Source organism: Natrix helvetica, assembly GCF_964273705.1.
Source record: "Natrix helvetica genome assembly, chromosome: 1".
Classification (NCBI taxonomy): domain Eukaryota; kingdom Metazoa; phylum Chordata; class Lepidosauria; order Squamata; family Natricidae; genus Natrix; species Natrix helvetica.
Window position 1 is genome coordinate 292,908,845 of NC_138548.1, and position 21,932 is coordinate 292,930,776.

The window sequence follows — 21,932 nt, forward strand, 5'->3', positions numbered from 1 at the left end:
TAGGTAAAAGTTAAATATGACAGGCTGCCAACTGGAAGTTCTTAAATTTTCTTTGAAAGACTTCTTCCTGCATCTTCTAAGAAAAAAAGAAAGGAAATCCTTTTAAAAATCCATCCCAAAGACCAAAAATTTAGCATTAACAAAACCTTATGAAATAGAGGAGATGAAATTTTACATATAGGGATATTTTTCCTTCCTTCCTTCCTTAGTTCCTTCCTTCCTTCCTTCATCCCTTCTCTCTCTCTCTCTCCCTCCCTCTCTCTCTCTCTCTCTCTCTCTCCCACACACACACACAGTCTCAAGCCTAATCCTATCCCAATGCTATGCTTTTAAAGCAATGAACCAAATCTCCAAATATTAAAAAAAAGTTTATTGAGAAAGAGACAATGCAGAAAAATAAAATAAAAGAAGACCACAGTATTCCAGCTAACAGCATTAAATTAGTTAACTTACATATTGTCTGTTCAAGTAAGATCTTGCTTTTAGGAACATGTTTGGAGTTCACTGAGAGTTGATGGCTTGAGTTAAATTATCTGGAATTGTTTTGTTTCTTACTGTTCCTCTGGCCCCACCCACCACAGTTTTATATAATGCAAAGAATAAATGAAAGACAGCCTCTGGACTTTGCCCAACCAGACAAAATGCTTTAGTGTTGATGTTGTGAATGTAGCTAATAAAAAGAAAAAATGCCTGATTGCTGAAATGAGCATCCTAATAACTCCATGAATGAATTATAAAAGATGCTAACTATTTTACAGTAATTATGTGTTTCATTAAAAGGATTACTGTACATAAGTTATCTTTTTGCAAAAAAAGAAAAAGATGGACCCTGTCTATTCTGGCCTGTCAGCGTGGAAATCAACTACTGTATTGTACTCTGAAAAAACTAGAGATGTTCTGTGTCTCATCCCCTAAGCGCATTGAACAGCCAGACAAATTCTTACACATTTAATACTGTGAAAGAAAGGTTTCTTGCCAGCTGATCTTGATTGTTGCTGAGAAAACATGTACAGCAAAATGCATGCCATACACAAGTACATCTTTACCAAAAACAGGTGCCACATTTTAAAAATCTATGAAGTATACTATGTAATTACACTTCTATTTTTGTGTTTTCTTTAAGATACATATTATAATTCAAATTAATTACAAGTGTAAAAAGTCAATATAAAAAAGAACCATGCTATTGATGACTCTATAAGATAATTTCAGGATATTTTCAATGGTAGAGAAAAAGGGTTACACTGGCTGTACTGGCTGCTGGCTACTTTCAAATATTGCCCTAGTAAAGGTGATTCGGAGAGGCTGCCATCAGACAGGTTGAATCACCTGACACATCCCTAACCTGCGCAGTTGGGGAGTCCTTAGCTCTTCTTCCAAAGAAAGCCAGTCCCATCAGCCTAGCTCCAGGAAAATCTTCCTATCCAAAGCCTACAACTGCAGAACTTAACTAAACCTTGTAAAAGTTGTACAATTATTTAGACTTGCATGTAGCAAAAATTCTAAAGTGAGATTTCATTTTAAACCAATTAAGCTAAAATTACTAAATGTAAAAAGGCATTTATTAGAAACGTAGAATACAGGTAGACCCTATCACCTGGTTTACTGCAGTTGCCACCCTAGCCACCATATATATAATAACTATCTATATAAAATATTATTCACGGTAAAGAATTTTGAATATCTAGTTTTTAATCACATGATTCTGATCCTTTTGCACATGCACACAAGTGTTCAATGGCCTCCACTGAGCTTAACCCCCCTCCCCCAATACTCTTACACGCAAGAGCCCATTATCCAGACTTCCATTATCTGTGATTTAACACTGCAATGCAATTCTGGCAAATGCCAAGGTCTGGATGTATAGGTAAAAAAGGGAAAGGGTAAATATTCCTTCCACCTTTCTTTCAGGTTGTTTTTACAGGTAAGGGCCAAAATGCCTATAACCTGGACACACGTTTTTCCAAACATTTTATACTTTAATATATGAATGGCTGTAAGAATATGGGCATGAGGGTTCTGTAAATGAATTTTTACATTCCTGTTTTGCAAGAAAAACTAGAACTATCAGGAAAAGAGTTGGATGAATCTGATTTTTTGGAACATGCTATCTATACATACTATATCTGTATGTATATTGTCCTTAAGCTAGCTTGGCATATTGGAGAGGCAGTTTGGTCTAGTGGTTAAGGTAGCAGATAGAAATCAGGAGAGTGTGAATTCTAATCCTGTTTTAGGCATGAAAGCTGATTGAGTGATTTCTCAGCCCAACTCACCTCATAGGGATGTTGTGAAGAAAATAGGAGGAAGAAGTATGTATGGAGCCTTAAGATATTTATAAAATAATAAAAGTAGGATTTAAAAAAATCTTTTAAATAGGCCTCAAGCGAGCAACTGGGGAACCCTGGGTTCTACTCCCACCTTAAGCATGAAGCCAGCTGAGTGATTTTGGTCTATTCTCTCTCAGCCCTAGAAAATAGGCAATGGCAAACCACGTCTGAAATCTTGCCAAGTAAATTGCAGAAACTTGTCCTGGCAGTCCCCAAGCCTGACTTGAAGGTAACACACCTACGTACAAACAAACACAGATACACATACATGTATAGTAGGGTTCTTAAAGCAGGATGCTACGCAGGTTTCTAAGATAAGTTCTAGATTTACTTTTTACTTTTATAACTCAACTCCTAATAACTTAATTCAACGAACTTTACTACAATTCATTTGAATTGCTCTAAGTAATATGGCTGATGTAACATTCTTCAAATGTGGCACAGTGGTTAGAGTGCAGTACTGCAGGCTACTTCAGCTGACTGCTAGCTGCAGTTCAGCAGTTCAAATTTCACCAGGCTCAAGGTTGACTCAGCCTTCCATCCTTCCCAGGGGGGTTAATTGAGGACCCAGATTGTTGGGGGCCAATATGCTGACTCTGTAAACAGCTTACTTAGAGAGGGCTGTAAAAGCACTATGAAGCAGTATATAAGTCTAAGTGCTATTGCTATTCAAAACTCTTGATTCCATTTTTCAGATAATTCCTCTATAGATAATTGTTATTTCTCTTCTATAGGCTGGATTAAGCAGGGTTTATGCACTATGTCTTTGGGTTGATATTCTGTTCTCAGGCTTCTTTCTTCCTCTGGTAAGATCCATATTAGAAGATGAGATCCAGTTCATTGGCAACTTCAGAGGACTTTTAGTAGCATCTTTAGTAGTAGTTATCTTTTCCCCATTCCACAGCCTCACGTCCCCGACTCCACAACCTGGAAAATGCAAAGGGTAGGTAGGAACTTTTGGAGAGGAATGGTATCCCCATTTTAGTGAAGGCCATATCATCAGTCTCACAAATTGTTGTAAGTCATAATTGCTAAATCATGTTTTATTAAACACACCACTTGGGGGGGGGGGGGGATTGGTGTGTTATGGTAAGCCCTGAACTATGGCTTTCAAACCAAAATGTGCTAAGCTTCAGGTCTTGTCTCATGTTGGTTTTATGTAAACCCAGCCTATCTTCCATCTGACTTTTTATACAACAGGCTACCTCAAATCTCAAGTATCTAACAAAAAAACATAGAACCAGAATTAATACCAGACACATTGAAATTATCAGCGTTTAAGAGCTTATTTTATAAAGGGTGTTTTGGAGCCTTTTACAAATCAGACAAAGAAACCAATCTCAAATTAATAGAAAATGTATTCCAGAGACTTGGGAAGCTAATTTCCATTTCTGAATTCAGAAATTGGTGACTCCCATAATATTTGTCTACTAACCAGAAATCAGGTTAGGTTTCTGATGTCCAGGAATAACACCCTCCCTTCCTCCCTCCCTTCCGTCCTATCAGTTTTCAACCCATCTTGTAAACTACAACTCTGGACAGTTCATAGTAGTAAAAACTGAAACCAAAAAATCCCAAATGTCTGACCTATCATCCCTAATTCCATCAATCCATATGATCTTCAGGCTCCTTTCCTAGGGGGAAGCCATCTTTTTATAGCTTTCCTGGAAGCTAAAAGGGTGAGGTTCTCCTAGACCTCTTAGGGGAGGGTGTTCCGTAGGGCAGGGGCTGCTACAGAAAAGACATGATTCCTAAGTCCTGTTAGATAGTAAGAATTAAGGGGTGAGACCTGGTATATACCCACCTTATGTGGAGCAGGCAGACCATCTCAGAGAGAGGTGGTTCCCTCAAATAAACCTGACCCCATGCTAAGTAGGACTTCCAAGGTGATACCCAGCGCCTGGGGGGCGGGGGAGAAACTGAGAACCAGTGCAACTCACACAGCAATGGTGTAACATGGGCAAACCAAGGGACATCCAGCACTGTGCATACTGCCATGACCTGCACCAGTTGTAGTCTTCAAGGGCAGCCCCTTGTAAAGTTCAAGGCAATGGTCTAACCAGGAATGACCAAAGAGTGAGTGACCATAAGTATGCCTCCCAGTCCAAAAATGGACGCAACTGGTGCATGATACATTTATATGCAAAGATCTCTTTAGCGAGAGCTGCCACCTGCTCTTCAAGCAGGAGCTGCAAGTCTGGAGGGACTTCCAAATTGTGTACCAGCTCTGTTTGAGGAAAGTCTAGCCTACTAAGTGTGAAAGGTAAACACACCACCAGACCCCGAAGAGGAGCAAAAATCAAAGCTACTTTATCTTGCTAGGCTAGAGTTAAAGTTGGTTCCTCCCCATCCATTCCCTCATAGTCTCAGGGCACAGGTCAGCCCTAAAACAATGTCAATGGCCAGATCAAGGGTGGATGGACATATTTTATTTATTTGTCAACATGTACAAGGTAACAGGTATTAGTATAGACATGGACATTATTGCATGAGATTGGTGCAAATAGATGGATATAAATAAGTATAACATGGCCATGAACACATGAAATGAGTGCATATCAATGGGGACAGGAGGACAGGGACGGTAGGTAGGCCCACTGGTGCGCTTATGCGCCTCCCCTTAGGGCAGTGTTTCTCAAGCATGGGGACTTTAAGTCCTGTGGACTTCAACTCCCAGAATCCCTCAGCCAGCTATGCTGGCTGGGGGATTCTGGGAGTTGAAGTCCATAGGACTTAAAGTCTCCAAGGTTGAGAAACACTGCCTTAGGGTAAATTGCAACACAATTTACACACCATGGCTCTGTGGTACCTTAAGCAAAAAAATGGAAATGAAGAAAGGCCCCAAAGCTGGTTAGCATGGAGACGTTCTAATTTATTTTGTTCTGTTTACATTCCATATTCCTATTCAAGAGAATGCTCAGGGTTGCTAACCAATTAACAAAAAAGGAGATTCCAAAACTAAAAACATGTTAATATGAATTGTAATTTAATATTAAAAGACTGGTGAAAAAGAAGCCTCTTTACGTATTTTTAAAATGATAGTGGTTAGCATAAGTTCTGAGGAAGCATATTTCACCGCTTGGGAGTAATGCAGAAGAAGAGCTTCTCCCCAATAGAAGGCCTCTGACAGCAGGAACATCTTCAGAAAGGCTTGTCCTGCAGTTCTTAGCTACTGGGCAGGACACAAATAAACTCTACTGGGCCTTAAGCCATAACCAGTGCAGATCATCTAGTACAGAGATCAGGGATCCAATATGTTACAAATAGCCCATAGTTTGGTCTACATTTAGAAACATTAAGAAAAAAAAGCAACAAGGTTGCCATTGGAACTGCCCCAGAATACATTGTTTCAGATAATTTACTTACGTTTATTGAGAAATGTAAAAAAATATATATTTCCCCTCTTATATTTCAATTAAAATATTTTATATCAGTCAGGTTGCAGATTCCCAGCTACCAACTGACAAAAATTATATTCTTTTGGGAAAGATGGGTCCAAAAATGATGTACTATTATTTCTGTAAAATAAGAGAAAGGTCCATTTGAGCTGGAAAGAAATGCATGTCTAAGGCCTACAGACAAAAGGAACTGTAGCCAAGATTTTGGGGTGGGTGGGAATTTGAAGTGGATAAAGATGCTGGAAGCTACTCCCAGGAAGCTGGGAGTAGCCATGGTTGAGGCCTAAACAGAAAGGTATGAGAGTTGGGTTGGCTGAAGGAAGTATTTGTTGAAACAATATTTTTACTGTTTTTGCACAGTGTGGAAAACTGAATTCAAGGCAACAACTTTGAGGTTCAATGAATACGGGCAACTGACTGACCACGGTTAAAAGAACAATAGCTAGCACACCACTCCTATGGGAGAACAGGTAGAAAAAGAGAAGCTGAGAAGTGGAAAGAAGAGGTGAAGGAAAAGAAAGTGAAATCCCAGAGAAAGGAGAAACATCAGCTTGTTGATATGCTTGTGTGTTTTATTAACTCAGCCTTTGCAATCATTCTGTTGTGTTAAAGAGGGAATTGTGTTGAATTGTGGCTAACTCAGTCCTAATATTCCTGACTATTGATGGTCATAATACTGAGCCTGCTGGGTTTTGTGGAGGACAATATCTAACTTCCACTCCCCCCCCCCTTTCTTTCCCTCTTTCCCTGGGCAGCTTTCCTGGGAATAATCAGGGTCACCTTTGATTGCCTGTCCCAGATGCGCAAACTTAATCTGAACTACAACTGACAAAGGGATCCTCTTCAGTTATTCTAATAAGCAACAGAGATACTCATGGATGAATCAGGTTTCCCTAAAGACAGTCATCACCGGAGAACTGCAAATGTTCCTTCTATTCTCCTGTTAAAAGGACTATTTTCAATTTGGCAATGGTTTTGTTTGCATGACACATCAGTTGCAACTGTGACAACCAGGTTTTAGGCAAGTACCTTCTATGAACTGACAAAAATTCACAAATTATCCTTAGACCCTGATTATAAACAGTTTGGTCTAGAGGTTAAAACACCAGACTAGAAAGTCGGGGACTCTGAGTTCAGGCCCCACCTTAGCCATGACAGCCAGTTGGGTGTCTTTGAGCCAGTCTCTCAGCTCAGCTCAACCCCACCTCACGGGGTTGTTGTGGGGAAAGGAGGAGAAAGGAGTGTGGTATATGTTCACTGCCTTGTGCTATTTGTAAAAACAATAAAGATGGGATACAAATAAAATAAACAAACCATGTAAATAAACAAGGCCTATGTAAAGCAGTTTAAGCATTCAAAAGCATAAGTATTATTATTACAGTGACCAGGTAAACTTTTACTGCACAGAGACTGGGGGGAGGGAGTGGTAGCTCTTTTTATTCTATGTGGACCATTCTTTCCCAATTTCTTGCTCTCCAGATGCCAATTTCCATTATACTCTTCAGAATCCGGTTCAGGACAGCTTGCAATCAGTAACCACTTCAGAGAACAATACTGTCAATTTCTATTTCATACAGGAATATTTGTGGAAGAGGGGGATTAAAATATTTGTTTTATTTAGATCAGTTTGCATTCTGGCCAAAAATACGTAACAGGAAAGGATGGTCTACTGGTATTAGAAAATACAAAACTTCCTTAATCAGATCATTAGTTTATTTAGACCAACGTCCTGCAACTGGATACATCTTCTGCTAGTCCAAACTTTATTGGGGCGGCAACTTTCCAAATTCTAGCTGGTGAGGCATTCTTTGCACTGCAGCCCTGATGTTTCTGGGGGGAGTCAGTTCAGAGAAGACTGACCTGGACCACTAGGGCACATTCTAGTTTGGAACCATCATTTGTCTATTCTGAGGCCTCAGCAGCTGCAATTTAAACAAAATGATGCTCGGTAATGACAAAAGTAGGAAAACATCCTCTTTTAGAACTTTATTTGTGCCAAGGTTACGAGCACGAGTTCCATCTGAGATGGTAGTTTCAGAATAAAAGTTTGTGATTTGCCCAGGCTTGTTCAAATTGACAGTGGCAAAATGAAATCTTTCTGTGCAATCTGCAGTGTGCTTCGCTTTTAGTGGGGATATTTTAAAAAGCCCGATCCAAGATGTCAGAATGTAGCAGGTTAGTCCACTTGTGGGTATACCCCATCTCCCCCATGCCAGCCTATCCTTGAATGGCAACTCCTCCACACAAGAGTTTTTTCCTCTGGAAAACTAGTACTAAGAGCAAACAAGCTCTTTCAAGGCAGCAAAGAGCAGAAGCTGGGAGATGGCCTTGGACACAATCGCCTCCCCTCTTTGCTTGACTGGGGCTTGCTTCTTGCCTGCTCACCCACAGCAAGGGAAGAGAATTTCGCTGAAGCCGATCCCATTTAAATATATAAATGAACATATCAAATAGAAATAAGGATTAATAAGAAACCGGAGGTCCCGGTTCCCTCTTCAGCAAGGCTGCTTGCTTCCTGCGGACGAAATTCGCCGGCGAGGATTTCAGGTAGACCGAACGAGCCAATCCACCCCTCCCGCTTCAGCCCGTCTGGAGGGGCTTGGGAGCCGCACGGGGGCTGCCAGGAGTGTGTGCGTTGAGTGCGAGCGCCCTGGGAAGGTTTGGCTCGGCTTGGCTCGCAACTCCAATGACTGCTGTACAAAGCAGGTGGGGGGGGGGGTGCCGGGCGGGGGCGACTGCATTCTGCTCCCAGGCGAAGCCGGAGCTGCACGCGGAAACGGGAAGGGAGAACCACACGGTCAAGGCCCGCCGCTCTTGACCGATGTCAAGGAGCTGCAGCGGCCGCGAAGGAGCGGGGAAGCCGGAGCCTGGGTAACTGGGCCGTCGTTCGGGGTCTGCGCCGCACCACCTCCCGCCGGAGTTTGGGGATTGGGCCGTGGTGGCTGCGCTGCGGTGGGTCCCCTGCGAGGCTCCCCGGCCGCCTTCGCCCCACATCAGGAAGAAGCAGCGCTGCCGAAGGCAACAGGCACGCGACGTTCTCGCTGGCCCCGGAGACCAGCTGCGGCAGCGGGGGTGGCCCTTTCAGCGCCCGCAGCAGTAGAGCGGGCTTCTCTCCCCAAGTCAGGCGGGAGACGCTTCATCCAATCTGTGGGGAGGAAGAAGAACAGCCACCCAACCTCACTGCTGGGCAAGCCATTGGCTGGGGAGTGGATCTCCCCCCTCCCCCCTTGAGGGGTTGGGGAGCGGCCTGGTTTCGTTCTGCAGACGAGAACCTAGCCTCGTCTTCCTCTGCTACCCCACGGTTCTCGGGGGCAGTGTGGCCCTGCTCCCGTCTCTGGGAGAACAGGGTCCTTTTAGAATTTGGCGGGGGCCAAAAGGCAGCCAGATCTCTCGCCACAGCCCAGCCGTTTATTTAAGGAGAGACGGCTCCCCTCCCTTAATCGGCGTAGGAGGTGGGGCGGTGGGGGGAAGAGAAAAGAATAGCGACGGAGCTTTTCTTCACCCGCCACCCCATTGTTGGCCGCGAAGAGGGAACAAGTTGACCTGCACAATTTCCCTCATTGTTTGGGCGCGAATACGGGGGCGGCCTGGCTACGTCCTGCTCCTAATCTCAGGGGCAGAAAGCCCACCCGGTTTTCCTCCCCCTCCCCCTCCCGAAGCGGAATAGGTTTACGAGGTCGGCCAGAAGCCCTGGTCAATCCCATAGATGTGGCGAAGGGCAGCTCAGACTCGGCGGCACCACGTGCACCGGAGAGAACCCCGGGACTGCACTAAGCCCGGTTGGCTGGTGGTCACGGGGCGTCAGGAGGACTCCCCCCTCCCCTTATTTCAGGCTGGCGAGGAAAGCGGCGGCTGCCCAGCGGGTGGGTGGACGAGCTGAACAGCCACCATCTTTGCTCGCTCGCTTGCTCGTGCTCTCTCCCGCACCACTTGGCGGGGGAGCTAGCAAAGGCCTGGCCTCGCAGGCGGCGCCCTGCCTGGGGTGGCTTGGTACGAAACGACTCGTTTAGGCTGCGTGGAAGGACGGGTGCTGGCGCTGGGCGCGGGAAAGGCAGGGCTTGTCCAGCGCGGGCAGAGAGGAGAGCTGCGGCGCCATGTGCCGTGGGAAGGAAGGGAGGGAGGCCGAGGTTAGGCCGGGCAGAATTGCTCGCCCACTACCAGCCCTCGGGAGCAGGCTGAGGAGGTAGTCAGTGGAAGGAGCAAGAAGTGGGGCAGGAGGGGCTGCAGCAGTGAGCACTAGGGGGCAGCGACAAGCACACAGGGCCGTGTGGTGCCCAAAGGGGACAGGAGCGGGCGCGCCCGCTCTGATTGGACAGCGCCGCGTTTGCAGCTGCTGAACCCCAAGAGTCAGTCAGGGGGCGCGCGCGAGCGCGCACGGGGGACAGCAGTGGCGGCGGCGGCGGCGCGCCTGCAGCGGGAGCGCGCCTGAGCGGAAAAGAGCGAGCGAGCAAGCAAGCTAAGCGCAAGAGGCCGGCAGGCTGCTGTGCTGGAGTCGGAGCGGGTAGGGGCCGGAGGAGCCAAGTCGGCTCTTCGTTTTGGCCCCGCACTGAGGGAGGGGGCAGGTAAATTTCAGGAACGACTTCCCCGTTCTCCAAAAAAGGCTTTAAAGCGTTTTCTTCAGCCAAATTCCATCCGGACATGGCAAGGGCGCTGCAGCCCACTCCAGATGGGCCTTTGCAAAGGGGAGGGGGGGCAATCCTTGCTCGCTTCTGTCGGGCCTAGTAGGGAAGCCGGGCGGTAGGAAAAGGAGGAGGGATGAAAAGTCCAGAAGCCTTTGCTCGACCGTTCACTGTGTAGCAGCTGGAGCTTTCGGGGAGGTGGGGCGGGGAGTGCGGCAAGGCCAGGCCAGGCCTGCTCTGCTCTGCGGTGCTCCCGGCAAGCAACAGCAGGATGGATGCTGCCCTTGTTATGAAGGCAACGTCAGGTTGTAGCGATTAGGAGGCAACGTTGCTGGAAGTGGAGAGTCGGGGGAAGGAGCCCGCACCCGGCTTGTTAGACGTTCTGCGGCCTCCGGGCCAGAACAGAAGGCGGCTGTCGGGCCTCTGCCGCGGCAGCGGCCGCCGAGAAAAGGAGGAGGAGCAGGAGGAATGGCTGCCATTTTGGAGAACAAGGCCATGGAGGGCTTGGCTGACCCCATTGTTGCTGTGTTTACTTCACAGGTTGATGCCCGTCTCGCAGAATGGATCAGGCCTGCGAAGTGAGCAGGAGGGGTTGGCCGGTTTCTCTCTCGCCGCTCCTTTGGGGCTAGACGCGCTGGAGGAGGACGGGGACAGCAGCCCCTACGTGGGGGAGGGTCGGAGCGGTAGCCCCGAGCTCCCTAATGGGTGCCCCGTGGGGGTTCCTCCAGCAGCGTCCGAGGCTGCATTCGGTCAAGAGCCTTCCTCCTTTTATATCCCGCTGCGCAGGCTGCAGGATTTGGCCTCCATGGGCAATGCTGAATATTTCAATAGCTCAAAAGATGGCTCTGATTCCTTGCAGGAGCTGGAAATGAACGACTCCAGCCGGGACTCCCTGGAGCTTTGCAGTTCGTCGTTGTCGTTAGATGGCTCCAGAGACTACCCTCTGCAGGATTCTGTCAGGATTCTGGATTTTGACTCTTTTTCTTCATCCGAGGAAGACAAGGAGGAGGATTCAGAAACCTCCTTCATCATAGCTGAGGAAAATCCACAGGAAGAAATTCTCTTGAGGATGGCAAATAGAGCTACAGCCACCTGCAGTAAGAAAACCGACTCTGAAAACAGGGCAGACCTCCATCTAGGGGACTGTGTAGAATTTAGACACAATGAGACCATTTCTGCCCTCTTATCAACCCCAGTTTGTTCTCCAAAGCATGTACAAAATAATTCTTACCAAGAGTCGGCTATAGGGAGCAGGACTGAAAAAATGGATCTACCCTCAATGCCTTATTTACCTGGAGATGCTGATCTGAGAAAAGAAAACCAATTCGGTCTCATGAAAGTATCTGAAAAGGAAGATCCAAATCCGACTCCCATCAACTTAGGAAACTTGATAGAAAGGCTTGAATCTTCAATTACTTCAAATCCACCAACTCCAGGATTACCATCTGTAAGCAGCCTTGGGGTACCAAATAAGTTTTCTGGAAATTTATTTTACTGTGGCCACCTGCTGCTTTAGAGAAGCACAAATAGAGGGGAGGAAGGTCAGTCAGTTAAGGAGCAGCCTTCTGCAACCTGGTGCCCTCCAGATAGTCTTGTTCTTAGAACCATTAACTGTCTGAACTAGGATGCTAAAATTTAATTCCATCTGGAAGACATTAGGCTGAAGAAAGTTGTTGTGGGGCAGATTTTTTCCATATATCTGCTTATGTGTTTCTGATGAAAATTGAAATGGGAATGATTTAGTAAAGTGAATAGTACAAATGTAGCTTATTCTGCCTGGCACATAATCATCAAAGTTGGCATATTGAAAAGTAACTTAATACAGAAGCAGGATTGAATCTGTTGTTTTTTTTCTTCTATAGGAATTCCCAGCTTTTCTTGCTTCTTATTGACAACCGTTTGCCAGAATTGGGATGTGATATTTTATTGATTATTTTAATTATTTTTTAATTTTTTTTCATTTGCAACATTTTTTTCTTCCTGCTTATGGTTTCAATTATTAGTATAAATCTGGAATTTCAAAACTACTTTAAAGCCAAAATATTCTTTGGATAGAACATTTGTCTATAGAATTAATTTCTATAGTTCATTGTAATTTGTGAGTGTAGGTTATCTTTAAATCAGTGAAAGATAAACCAGTTCTACGAGCTGAAAGGTATTCGTGCATTTCTAATTTGATTTACAAGGTTGGTACAACCGTTTCACATAAAAGTCACTGCAAGAGTAATAGCAAAAATATGAAAATAAGTGTAATTTTGAGCATTTCTTTTGCATAGAAACACATTTCAGATACTTGCTGTCAGTTTTGTCTTTTTAGTGCATATACATATGATACAACAAACTGATATTGTGTGGTATACTATACATTGTATAGTATACATTGATGTCAACAAGTGTCACATACCAGGTAGCCATGCAAATATATCAGGGTAAAATAACATGAAGCAGGGGGAAATATATTATTTTAGTAAAACTAGAAAGATTTAACTAAAAAAATAGGTTTGAAGATTACATTTTTTTTATAGTTATAAGAAGTTGATCAGTTCATGGGCCCGGAATTGATTGGGAATGACAGCCATGATACTAATAATACCTGGAATCAAAAGTTTACTTTTCAGGAGTAATTTTGCAAATAATTATGTTTTGCTGTGGCCCTATATTCATTGTTGTGAGTGGAAGTATTAAAGAATAAACACAGGGATTGGCTTAAGAATTTTCATTGTGGTTGGTTTGCAAAGGTTGTGCTGAGGCAGTAAATAAATAGAAAAAAGAGTGTGATATAATAGAACAATTCTGCATTTGCCCATTCAGAAGTACATTCCATGTAATTAAATGGAACCTATTTCTTGGTAAATGAGAAAAGGATTAGGAACAGTTGTCTGGTACACATGTACACACATACACTCCACCTCTAAGTTTGGACATATGGTGGGATTTTTTTGAATTTGCTTGTTATGTGAACCAGGCTATTATGAGTTTTTGTGGGATGCAAACAATGTATTTGTACCAAGTGCTGCTATAAGAATTGTTTTATCTTCAACTGTAACATTGACATGTTGTTCATATCAATTGCTACTTTACGGAAGGCTAGGTAATTCAGGGGAAAAGTTGTTGCATCTAAAAACAGCAGCCAACCCAATAATATTTTTGCAGCAGGATTTATACCTCATTGCATGAAGTGGTTATTTCAACTATTAAGCGCACATATAGATATGTGAGGTTCTTAAAGCAATCATCCAGCTGAATTATATGAATTGAGTAATTTATTATATTTGTGGATAGGTGAAATTGATCTGACTAAAGGACCTTATTTATTGTTTTAAATAAAGCAAGCATAATCCTACAAGTGACATTCCTATGCAAGACCAAATAAGAATATCTCTGAAGTAGTTATTTTATGAGGTTGCTACTATTTGTAACTGCTTGCATTAAAATGTTTGGCTTTTTATTAAAGTGAGGTGCAAAGGACAAGCAATGCAAGAGTTAGTCATAGGAATATTACTGTCCTGAATATAATTACAAGTTTCATTTCCAAATTGCTTTGTGTCTACTGTTTTGAGTTAGAATCTCTGTTCTCTTGAGCCTTCTAAGTCTTGAGTGTCCATGATTAGGTCCTGTGGTGGTTTTAAGAAGCATATTTGGATGAACACAGCTTGCTTGTGTGGGATGCTGTTGAGATAGAGAAAAGTAAGAAATCTTTTTTTAAAAAGACTTTTGCCTTTTGGAATTCAGTATTACAATTCTCTTTTAAAATGTTTTGCCTAAGGTTAAATCAGACTAAAAGTATGTTAGTTTACTGGATCACTTTCGTGAGTTTATATATTAATAATAATAAACCAAGTAAATTCTAAGCAGTTATTAACAACCTGTTACAAAGGGTAGTTTCCTCTTCCATTCAACTGAAAGTAGTATTTTATCTAAGAAGAGTTAATAAGGATTACATTATGGTTAATGGTATGAGTTCTCATACTTGAAGAAAGTAGAAACCTTTATAGGTGTTACCACCATTTCTTTGTAACCTTTGTTAGTGACTATTTGAAGTTATGATGAGCCCTCAAACTTATAACTGTCTTAGTGTTCCTGCAGTTACATGATTTAAGTCTGGATGCTTGGCAACCAGCTTACATTTACAACAGTTTTTTAGTCATGTGATTCGTGTGAGTCACGTGATTGCCATTTGTGATCTTCCCAACAGGGTCTGAAAAGTTAGCGAAGAAGCTGGCAGGGTAGATCACAGATCACAATCGTGATGTATCATTCAACCAACACAATTAAGTGCAGTCATGATGCTTTGCTTAATGACCAAACTGCTTAACGACATATTTTCCAGTTCCAGTTATGGTCATAAGACGAGGACTACTTATAGCAGTGATGGCGAACCTGTGGCATGCGGAACCATTTGTCAGGGCACGCGAGGCTGTGCCCTGCCAGCTGAGTTCACCCTTTTTTAAAGCCATTTTTTGCCCTCCCCAGGCTCCAGAGCCTTTATAGGCACCTGGGGAGGGCGAAAAGAGCCTTCCCGCCCCCCCGGAGGCTTCATGAGCTTCCCTGAAGCCTCCGGAGTGCAAAAAACCGGCCCTATGGGCAAACCGGAAATTTGGGAACGGACTTCCGGTTTCCTTGGAGGGTCGTTTTGACTGCTCCGGAGGCTTCAGGGAAGCGTCCTGAATGTCCCTCAAGCCTTCAGAGCGCTCAAAACGACCCTCCGAGCAAACCGGAAGTCACTTCCAGTTTGCTCGGAGGTTCATTTTGATTGCTCCGTAGGCTTCAGGGAATCGTCCTGAAGGTCCCTGAAGCCTCCAGAGGGCTTCCGGAGGGGCGGGGGAGGCTGTTTTTGCCCTCCCCAGGCTCCTATAAAGCCTCTGGAGCCTGGGGAGGGCAAAAAAAGCATGAAAAAACGGGGGGGTCGTGCCTGTAGTGTGTGCATGTGCACTGGGCAGGTCACGCATTGCATTATGGGTTGGCACGCCTACACACTACCCCCCTGTGCTCCCCCCACTTATGGCACGCGAGCCAAAAAAGGTTCGCCATCGCTGACTTACAGCCTGTGACAAACTTGAAATGGGACCTTTAAATTTGTATGGAGCTTAGGTGAGTGCAGAAGCATGTGGCCTGTAGTGTTTCAATGGGATACTAAAGATCGCTATTATTTGAAGCCTGAATCCCTTGTAATAAACTCATATGTAGAACTGTTGCTTTTCTGTGTAGAATAATAGTGGATATTATTTTTTGCTGCGAAAAAGAAAAAATAATTTGATGGTTTATTAACCTTATGATTGGAAAATGTAGATTATGGAAAGAAAGAAACTTTGATATAACCTTAGTAAAAGGGGATAAAATACAAATATTCTTATAATTGCTATTAAGTATATTAAAAACCACTTTTTATTATCTCTTTCATTCATTTCAACTTCATTTCTTTTTTCTTTCCTATTATTTTTCTCTATTTCTCTTTAAGTAAAATTTTGTAATATTTTATTCGGAGGAAAATTTATCTATCTATCATCTATCTATCTATCTATCTATCTATCTATCTATCTATCTATCTATCTATCTATCATCTATCATCTATCTATCATTTAAACCAGTAATGGGGATCTGACATATTCTTGTGGCTGGGGGGGATCTGTAGTCTGTGCCCCTGGGAGATCCCATCTCAGATTTCTCTATGCAAAAATTTCACTGAGGTCATCTTTTCTGCATCTGTTTCTGTTTACTACCACTCAAATTATGAAGGGCTTCCTAAAAATAAATTGTTTCCATTCTACCCCACGTACTCTGCCCATAACTAATGAGACCTTCCGACAAACATAATGGACAGGTAAAAATAATTTTGTAGGTTCATGCTAAATATATTAATAGCACACTTATTAAGTTTTAGTTCAAAATTAATCAGCATTATTTACAAAATGTTGTAGAAATAGCCTTTTACCATATTTTTCAGAGTATGTCGCACCAAGATTTTGAAAAGGCAAAAAAAGGGGGGGGGCAGGCATAGCCTTTAGGAGGCATATAAAGTAGTCCTGGGGGCTGGGGAGCAAAAATGAGAAAAAATGCCCCCTTTTTTGCTCATTTCTGCCCTCCCCAGACCCCAGCAGCACTCTGGAAGCCGCCTAAAGGCTATGCACAGCCATTTTGGTGAAGCGGGCGGGGTTTTGGGAGGCAGAAAATGCTGTATTCAGTGTATAAGATGCACCCAGATATTCACCCTCTTTTCTGAGGGAAAAAGGTGCGTCTTATACTCTGAAAAATACAGTAATTAATTTAAACCAATATTATTTATTACTTTATCTTAAATGTGATTCTAGGACCTGTGAGTGTCCCCCTAAGACCTCTTAAGGGTCTGCAAAATAAAATTTGCCAGACTGTTGAAAAATAATATCTGAGGAAGCATCCCAATTTCATCACCCCATTGCATCAGGTCAGGCACGGAAGGTATGTTACCTGCTCGATTGGTTAGATAATTTTGACTGGCAGGACCTAGATAAAGAGCCTCCTCTGCCATTGCCATCGCCCTATAAAATATTTTGCCTCCAGAGGTGAGATTGTGCCCAGCCCCTTTGGCTTTCCAGAAGAGTACAGAGACCTGGATTTGCCATCTGGCATGGGGATTGAAGAGTCACAGGTGACCCTGAAATTGGTTGGTGGTTGGAGGCGCTCCCTCTGCCTTTTAAGTTGCCTTTTAAACTTCATTCTTATTTTATTTTCCACTTTGTTTCCATTCTGGTTTTCAATTAAGTCTCTTTTACATAGTTTTATGGTTTGTATCTGTAAACCACCCAGAGTCACTTGGGTAGTGAGATGGGCAGTATCTAAATTTGATAAATTAATAATGTAATATTAAAATCCCACCAAACAATCGTAAGAAGTGGCAGTGTGAAAGCAAATGTGTCAGTTTTAATTTTTAATATGATAAATAAAGATAAAAGTAACCCATACAACAAACAAAAGCTCTTTTGGGAATCATCCATAAATTTTAGAAGGGAACTGAGAGCACAAACATTAAGAAGCACTGATAGTGTTTTGCATCATTGATTGTATAGAATAAAGCAGTTTGCCCATTATATCAATATAGAGGGAGAATGTTTCAGGTAGTCTGGCCTGTGAGTGAGAGAGTTTTCATTCAGAGAGAAATAAATCTACCTGCTAAACCCTCCCTTGATCATGTCTTTGCTCTGGGATGCTTCCTGATGTTTTGGATTAAAAGGATCCTCTGCTCCATTGCTGTCCAAAGGTGTTTGTCCTATCTAGATTCTAGTTCAGTGGTGGCGAACTTTTTCAGCAACGAATGCCTAAACAGGAACGCGCATGCGCCAGAGCCCCACAAACTCAAAGACCAGCTGCCCAGTGCGCATGCCGGCCACTTGTTTGTTTGTTTGTTTGTTTTGTTTTATTGGATTTATATGCCGCCCTTCTCCCAAAGGACTCAGGGCGGCGTACAACATTAAAAAACTTGGCCTCTGGGTTTCTGGCACAAGCATGCATTCAGTGGCGGAAACCAGAATAGCAGGTGGCAACAGCGCATGTGCCCACAGAGAGGACTCTGTGTGCCACCTCTGGCATGCATGCCATAGATTCGCCATCATGGTTCTAAGTGTATTCTTATAGTGGCCTGAGAGCCTTTTAAGAATAAAATGTTTTGAAAGAGGAGAAAAAACTGGCCGTATTCCCCAAGATCAATTAAAGAGAGCAAACCCTAGTGAAGCTCCTCCACCCATTACTGGAGGACTCTCCTTGGGCAGTCAGCTTCTTTTTGTTATTGCAAACTGTGCAATAACACAACACCCAGCCACCCCACGCACACTCCTCATCTTTATGGCTTAGAAAATGTTGGAATCACAGAAGAGAGATAGTACCTTGACTAGACTTTCTGACAGACTGGTGGTTTTCCCAATAAATGTGTCCCATAATTGTCGGCCAGCTTGGTATTAGGCTGAGAATTAAGTCCAATGCATCTGGAGAGATTCTTGGGAGGATTTGCTCTTCCTTGGAAGTTTGTGAAAACTAACTTGTATCTTGGGGGTGGGTGGGGGTTGATGCTGTATAATACTTTGTAACATTCAGAGAGATTGTCTTCATTGTTTTCAGAGGAAAAACAATGTATTGTTATACCAGTATTCCTTACGACAAATTGAACAATCCAGGCTAGGCCTGGAAAACATAAAGAATTTAGGGATTAATCCAGACGTTTCTTTCATGCAGATCTCTGCTGAAAATAATGGGGGAGGCAGTTTCTTCCCTCACCCAATCCAGGCACCAGTGGCAGCAATATCTTCAATTCTGAAACATTTGTAGTCCTCCATAGCTGTGTTTTCTGGGTTTGCTAAAATGGGCAAAAAAATAGATCAGGGGTATCAAACTCGCATCGTCACAGTGTCATCATATGATGTATCGCAGATTTTTTCCCCTTTACTAAACCGGGTGTGGGCGTGACCAGTGTGTGACACACCTGGGCCGTGAGTTTTGCTGTTTCAGATTATTATTCCATAAATGAGATGCATAAAACCTTTTATTTTGTGGTTGTACACCAACTGCTTAACAACTTTGTTTATTGTGTTTCTGTTCAGAAGTATGCAAAATGGCTTTTTAAGTTCATAAGACACATGTTTAATTCCTCCATTTTCAGTGGCTATTTTTAGTTTACTTATCACAATTAATTTGTGGAAAATCATAAAAATAGGTGAAGTGAGGCTTAATCTATTATTATGTCTTGTTTTGCAAGTGACCTTTCTATCAGTCAATAGTAATTTTTGCTAAACTAAGTCATAATATGCTTTCCTTGTTGTGTTAAATGAAGATGAGAAGAAATATGCTAGAAATATATCAGTTAAGAAAGTTAAAGATCTGTGTCAAAATATCAGTTTAGCTGTACTGAGCTGAGGACCATTTCAACCAGTTAGTTGTTGATTAAAGACCTTCATTTGAGAGTAGCCAGACAAAAGTATTGATAGTAGCAGTGACGTGCAGTGAGGTTTATGGCTGGTGAAGCACTGACACAGTGGTGGGTTTCAAATATTTTTAGACTTGTGGACTTCAACTCCCAGAATTCCACAGCAGGCATGCTCAGTTCCGATTTAAAACGACAGCATTTGTTTCTCTCTTCCTTCCTCCCCCTCTCTCAAACACACGCACACACACGTGCACACACACACGTTGGATTGGACTATCTCTCCTACCCCCTTCCCTCTCTCACTCACTCTCAAACAAACACACACACAATCACACAAACAAAAGTTGGATTGGATATCTTTTCCAGTGGCTTGAAAGCAGCTCTTCTGCCATCCCCCCCAATTCCCCTGCTGCCTTCCCCAAACACCTCCACCATTGCAAATGCAGCCTGCTGTCTGGGTGGGAAATGCCTGGAATGCAATAAAACCCACCCACTCACCTCCTGCTGGCAGGATGGGGTGAGAGGAGAGGCAAAGAAGCCGGAGGGAGCCGATCCGAGCCTTCCAAAAGAAAGAGGCTGGGGGAAAATGTGTGTGCTACAGCATGGCTCTTTGCCTCGCTGCCATGGATGACTCTGCTTAACTGTTTAAAAAGCCTCTAAAAAGCGCCCTCTATTATGAGGCAGGAGAACTGCGTGCCTCACCTATGTCAGGAATTTTTAGGCTCTTAACCCTTGCTTAACTCTGCTCGAGTGATCATAAAACGCCTAAAGTCAGACTAGATGAGGCATGCAGTTCTCCTGCCTCATAGTAGAGGGCGCTTTTTAGAGGCTTTTTTTAACAGTTAAGCAGAGTCATCCACGGCAGCAACTAGCTCAGCTTTTTCCTTTTACATTTTTTTTTCTTTACATGATGAGAGCGGTGAGGCTGTGCCTCACTTGCCTCACCTGACTGCATGTCAGTGGATAGTAGGCATGGACTTCTGCTTCACATTAGTATCACAAAACATCTATGATATGGACAATACCATGTTTCCCCCAAAATAAGACAGGGTCTTATTTTCTTTTGAACCCCGAAATAAGCACTTGGCTTTATTTTCAGGGAGGTCTTGTTATTTTTGAGGTGCAGGAGGTGGTGAGCATGGTCACCTCATGACTGCTACTGTGTTGCAATATTTTTGGGGAGGGCTTATTTTAGTGCATGCGCTCAAAAGCCCGATTGGGCTTATTATCCCGGGAGGTCTTATTTTCAGGGAAACGGTATATATTCATGCACAATTTTTGGATCCCATGAATGTACAACACAAAAAATGTTTGTTAGAGGTCGGCAAATGTTTATATTCAGAAAATACAGGGTATTTCTTGGTTTTTTTTTTGTGGGGGTAGCACAGCACTTTTGGTCATAGGGCATTTAATAATTGAAATATATATATATGGATTATGGTGACTATTAAGATTAAACTTTCTGACAGAGCTCAAGTTATACTTAAAGTTAGATGTACTGAAATATTACTTCCTTTCTCATATTTAAAGAAGCAATGTGTTTCAATAAATTAGCTCCTACTCAAAATTCAGTAAAGTGTAATTTTTTTCAGAAAGTGGAGTAGTTGAAGCACCAGCCTAGAAACTGGGAGACTATAATAATTTCTAGTGTCCCCTCAACCAGCTGGGTGATCTTGGGCCAGTCACTTTCAGTCCTAAGGAAGCAAGCAATGGTAAACCACCCCGAAAGATTGTGCCAAGAAAATTGCAGGAACCTCTCTAGGCAGTCACTAGGAGTTAAGACTGACTCAAAGGTACCAAATAATCATTTTCTTCGTGCGTAAAATGGGCTCTATAATTAGGGTAAGACAGATTTAATTGTGCAGTTACAGAAAGAAATGGTTCATTATTTAACAGGTCAATCTCCTGGAAGTGAAGGAAACTGGCAAAAAACATTACAAAATGCAATCATGTGACTGAGACACTGCAAATGGCTGTAAAAGGAAACTGGGTGACAAACACCCAAAATGCAGTCACATGACCCACAGGATGTGTATAGCTGTCATAATTCCAAAAATGGTTGTAAGTAAGTTGGGCGAGGTCCATCGTAACTCTCGTCATTAAGTGACCGCTTGGCAGTCGAGGGTTTAAAATCTGGTATACTAGAGTGACTTTCTGCTCTGCTTCTGGCTTATGTAGGGTTACAAAAAAAAACTAGAATTTGATAACTTTAAAATAATATAAAGCACTGAACTAAAGGATAGCTAATTGTAGTAAGCTAATATTTATTCCCAATATAGAAAATGTGCTTAATGTATATTTCTATTTTATTTCCAAAAGAAGAAGAAATAATTAATGTTCTACTCCTCAGATTTCTTTTTTCTTGTCATACATTTTACATTGTTGCAAGCTTTCTAAAACTATGGGGAACAAAAATTAGTAACATCTCTAAGTAACCTGGAATATTTTTTTCTATTGTTACCTATTAGTAATGGAATGTCTGCTGAGAAAAATTCTGGCCCAGAAGATTACCTAATTGCATATGTACACTAAATGACTAAATTTTTTCTTCTGTTAGTAAAGTCAGAATGAATGGATTAATTTGAAGACAAAAGGTTGCTTTTTACTGCTTTTGGAAACCAGGTAGTATCAGCCCTGGTTAGTATTTGAATGGGAGACCACAGGGAAATTTCAGGGTTTTAGACTAGATTAAGAC

General features: G+C 42.8%; 1 protein-coding gene across 12 annotated transcripts in view; it reads left to right on the plus strand.

The window, feature by feature from the left end:
* The first annotated feature begins 9,090 nt into the window (after positions 1 to 9,090).
* Positions 9,091 to 21,932, plus strand: part of NSD1 (nuclear receptor binding SET domain protein 1) — a 77,843-nt gene continuing 65,001 nt past the window's right edge. For 4 of the 12 annotated variants that reach the window (XM_081939549.1, XM_081939551.1, XM_081939552.1 and 1 more), the window contains exons 1-2: positions 9,808 to 9,911; positions 10,888 to 11,809. In XM_081939549.1, coding sequence (XP_081795675.1) covers positions 9,823 to 9,911; positions 10,888 to 11,809 — 1,011 coding nt within the window. In that variant the 5' untranslated portion in view covers positions 9,808 to 9,822. The other 8 variants (XM_081939553.1, XM_081939550.1, XM_081939556.1 and 5 more) reach the window with 7 other exon arrangements.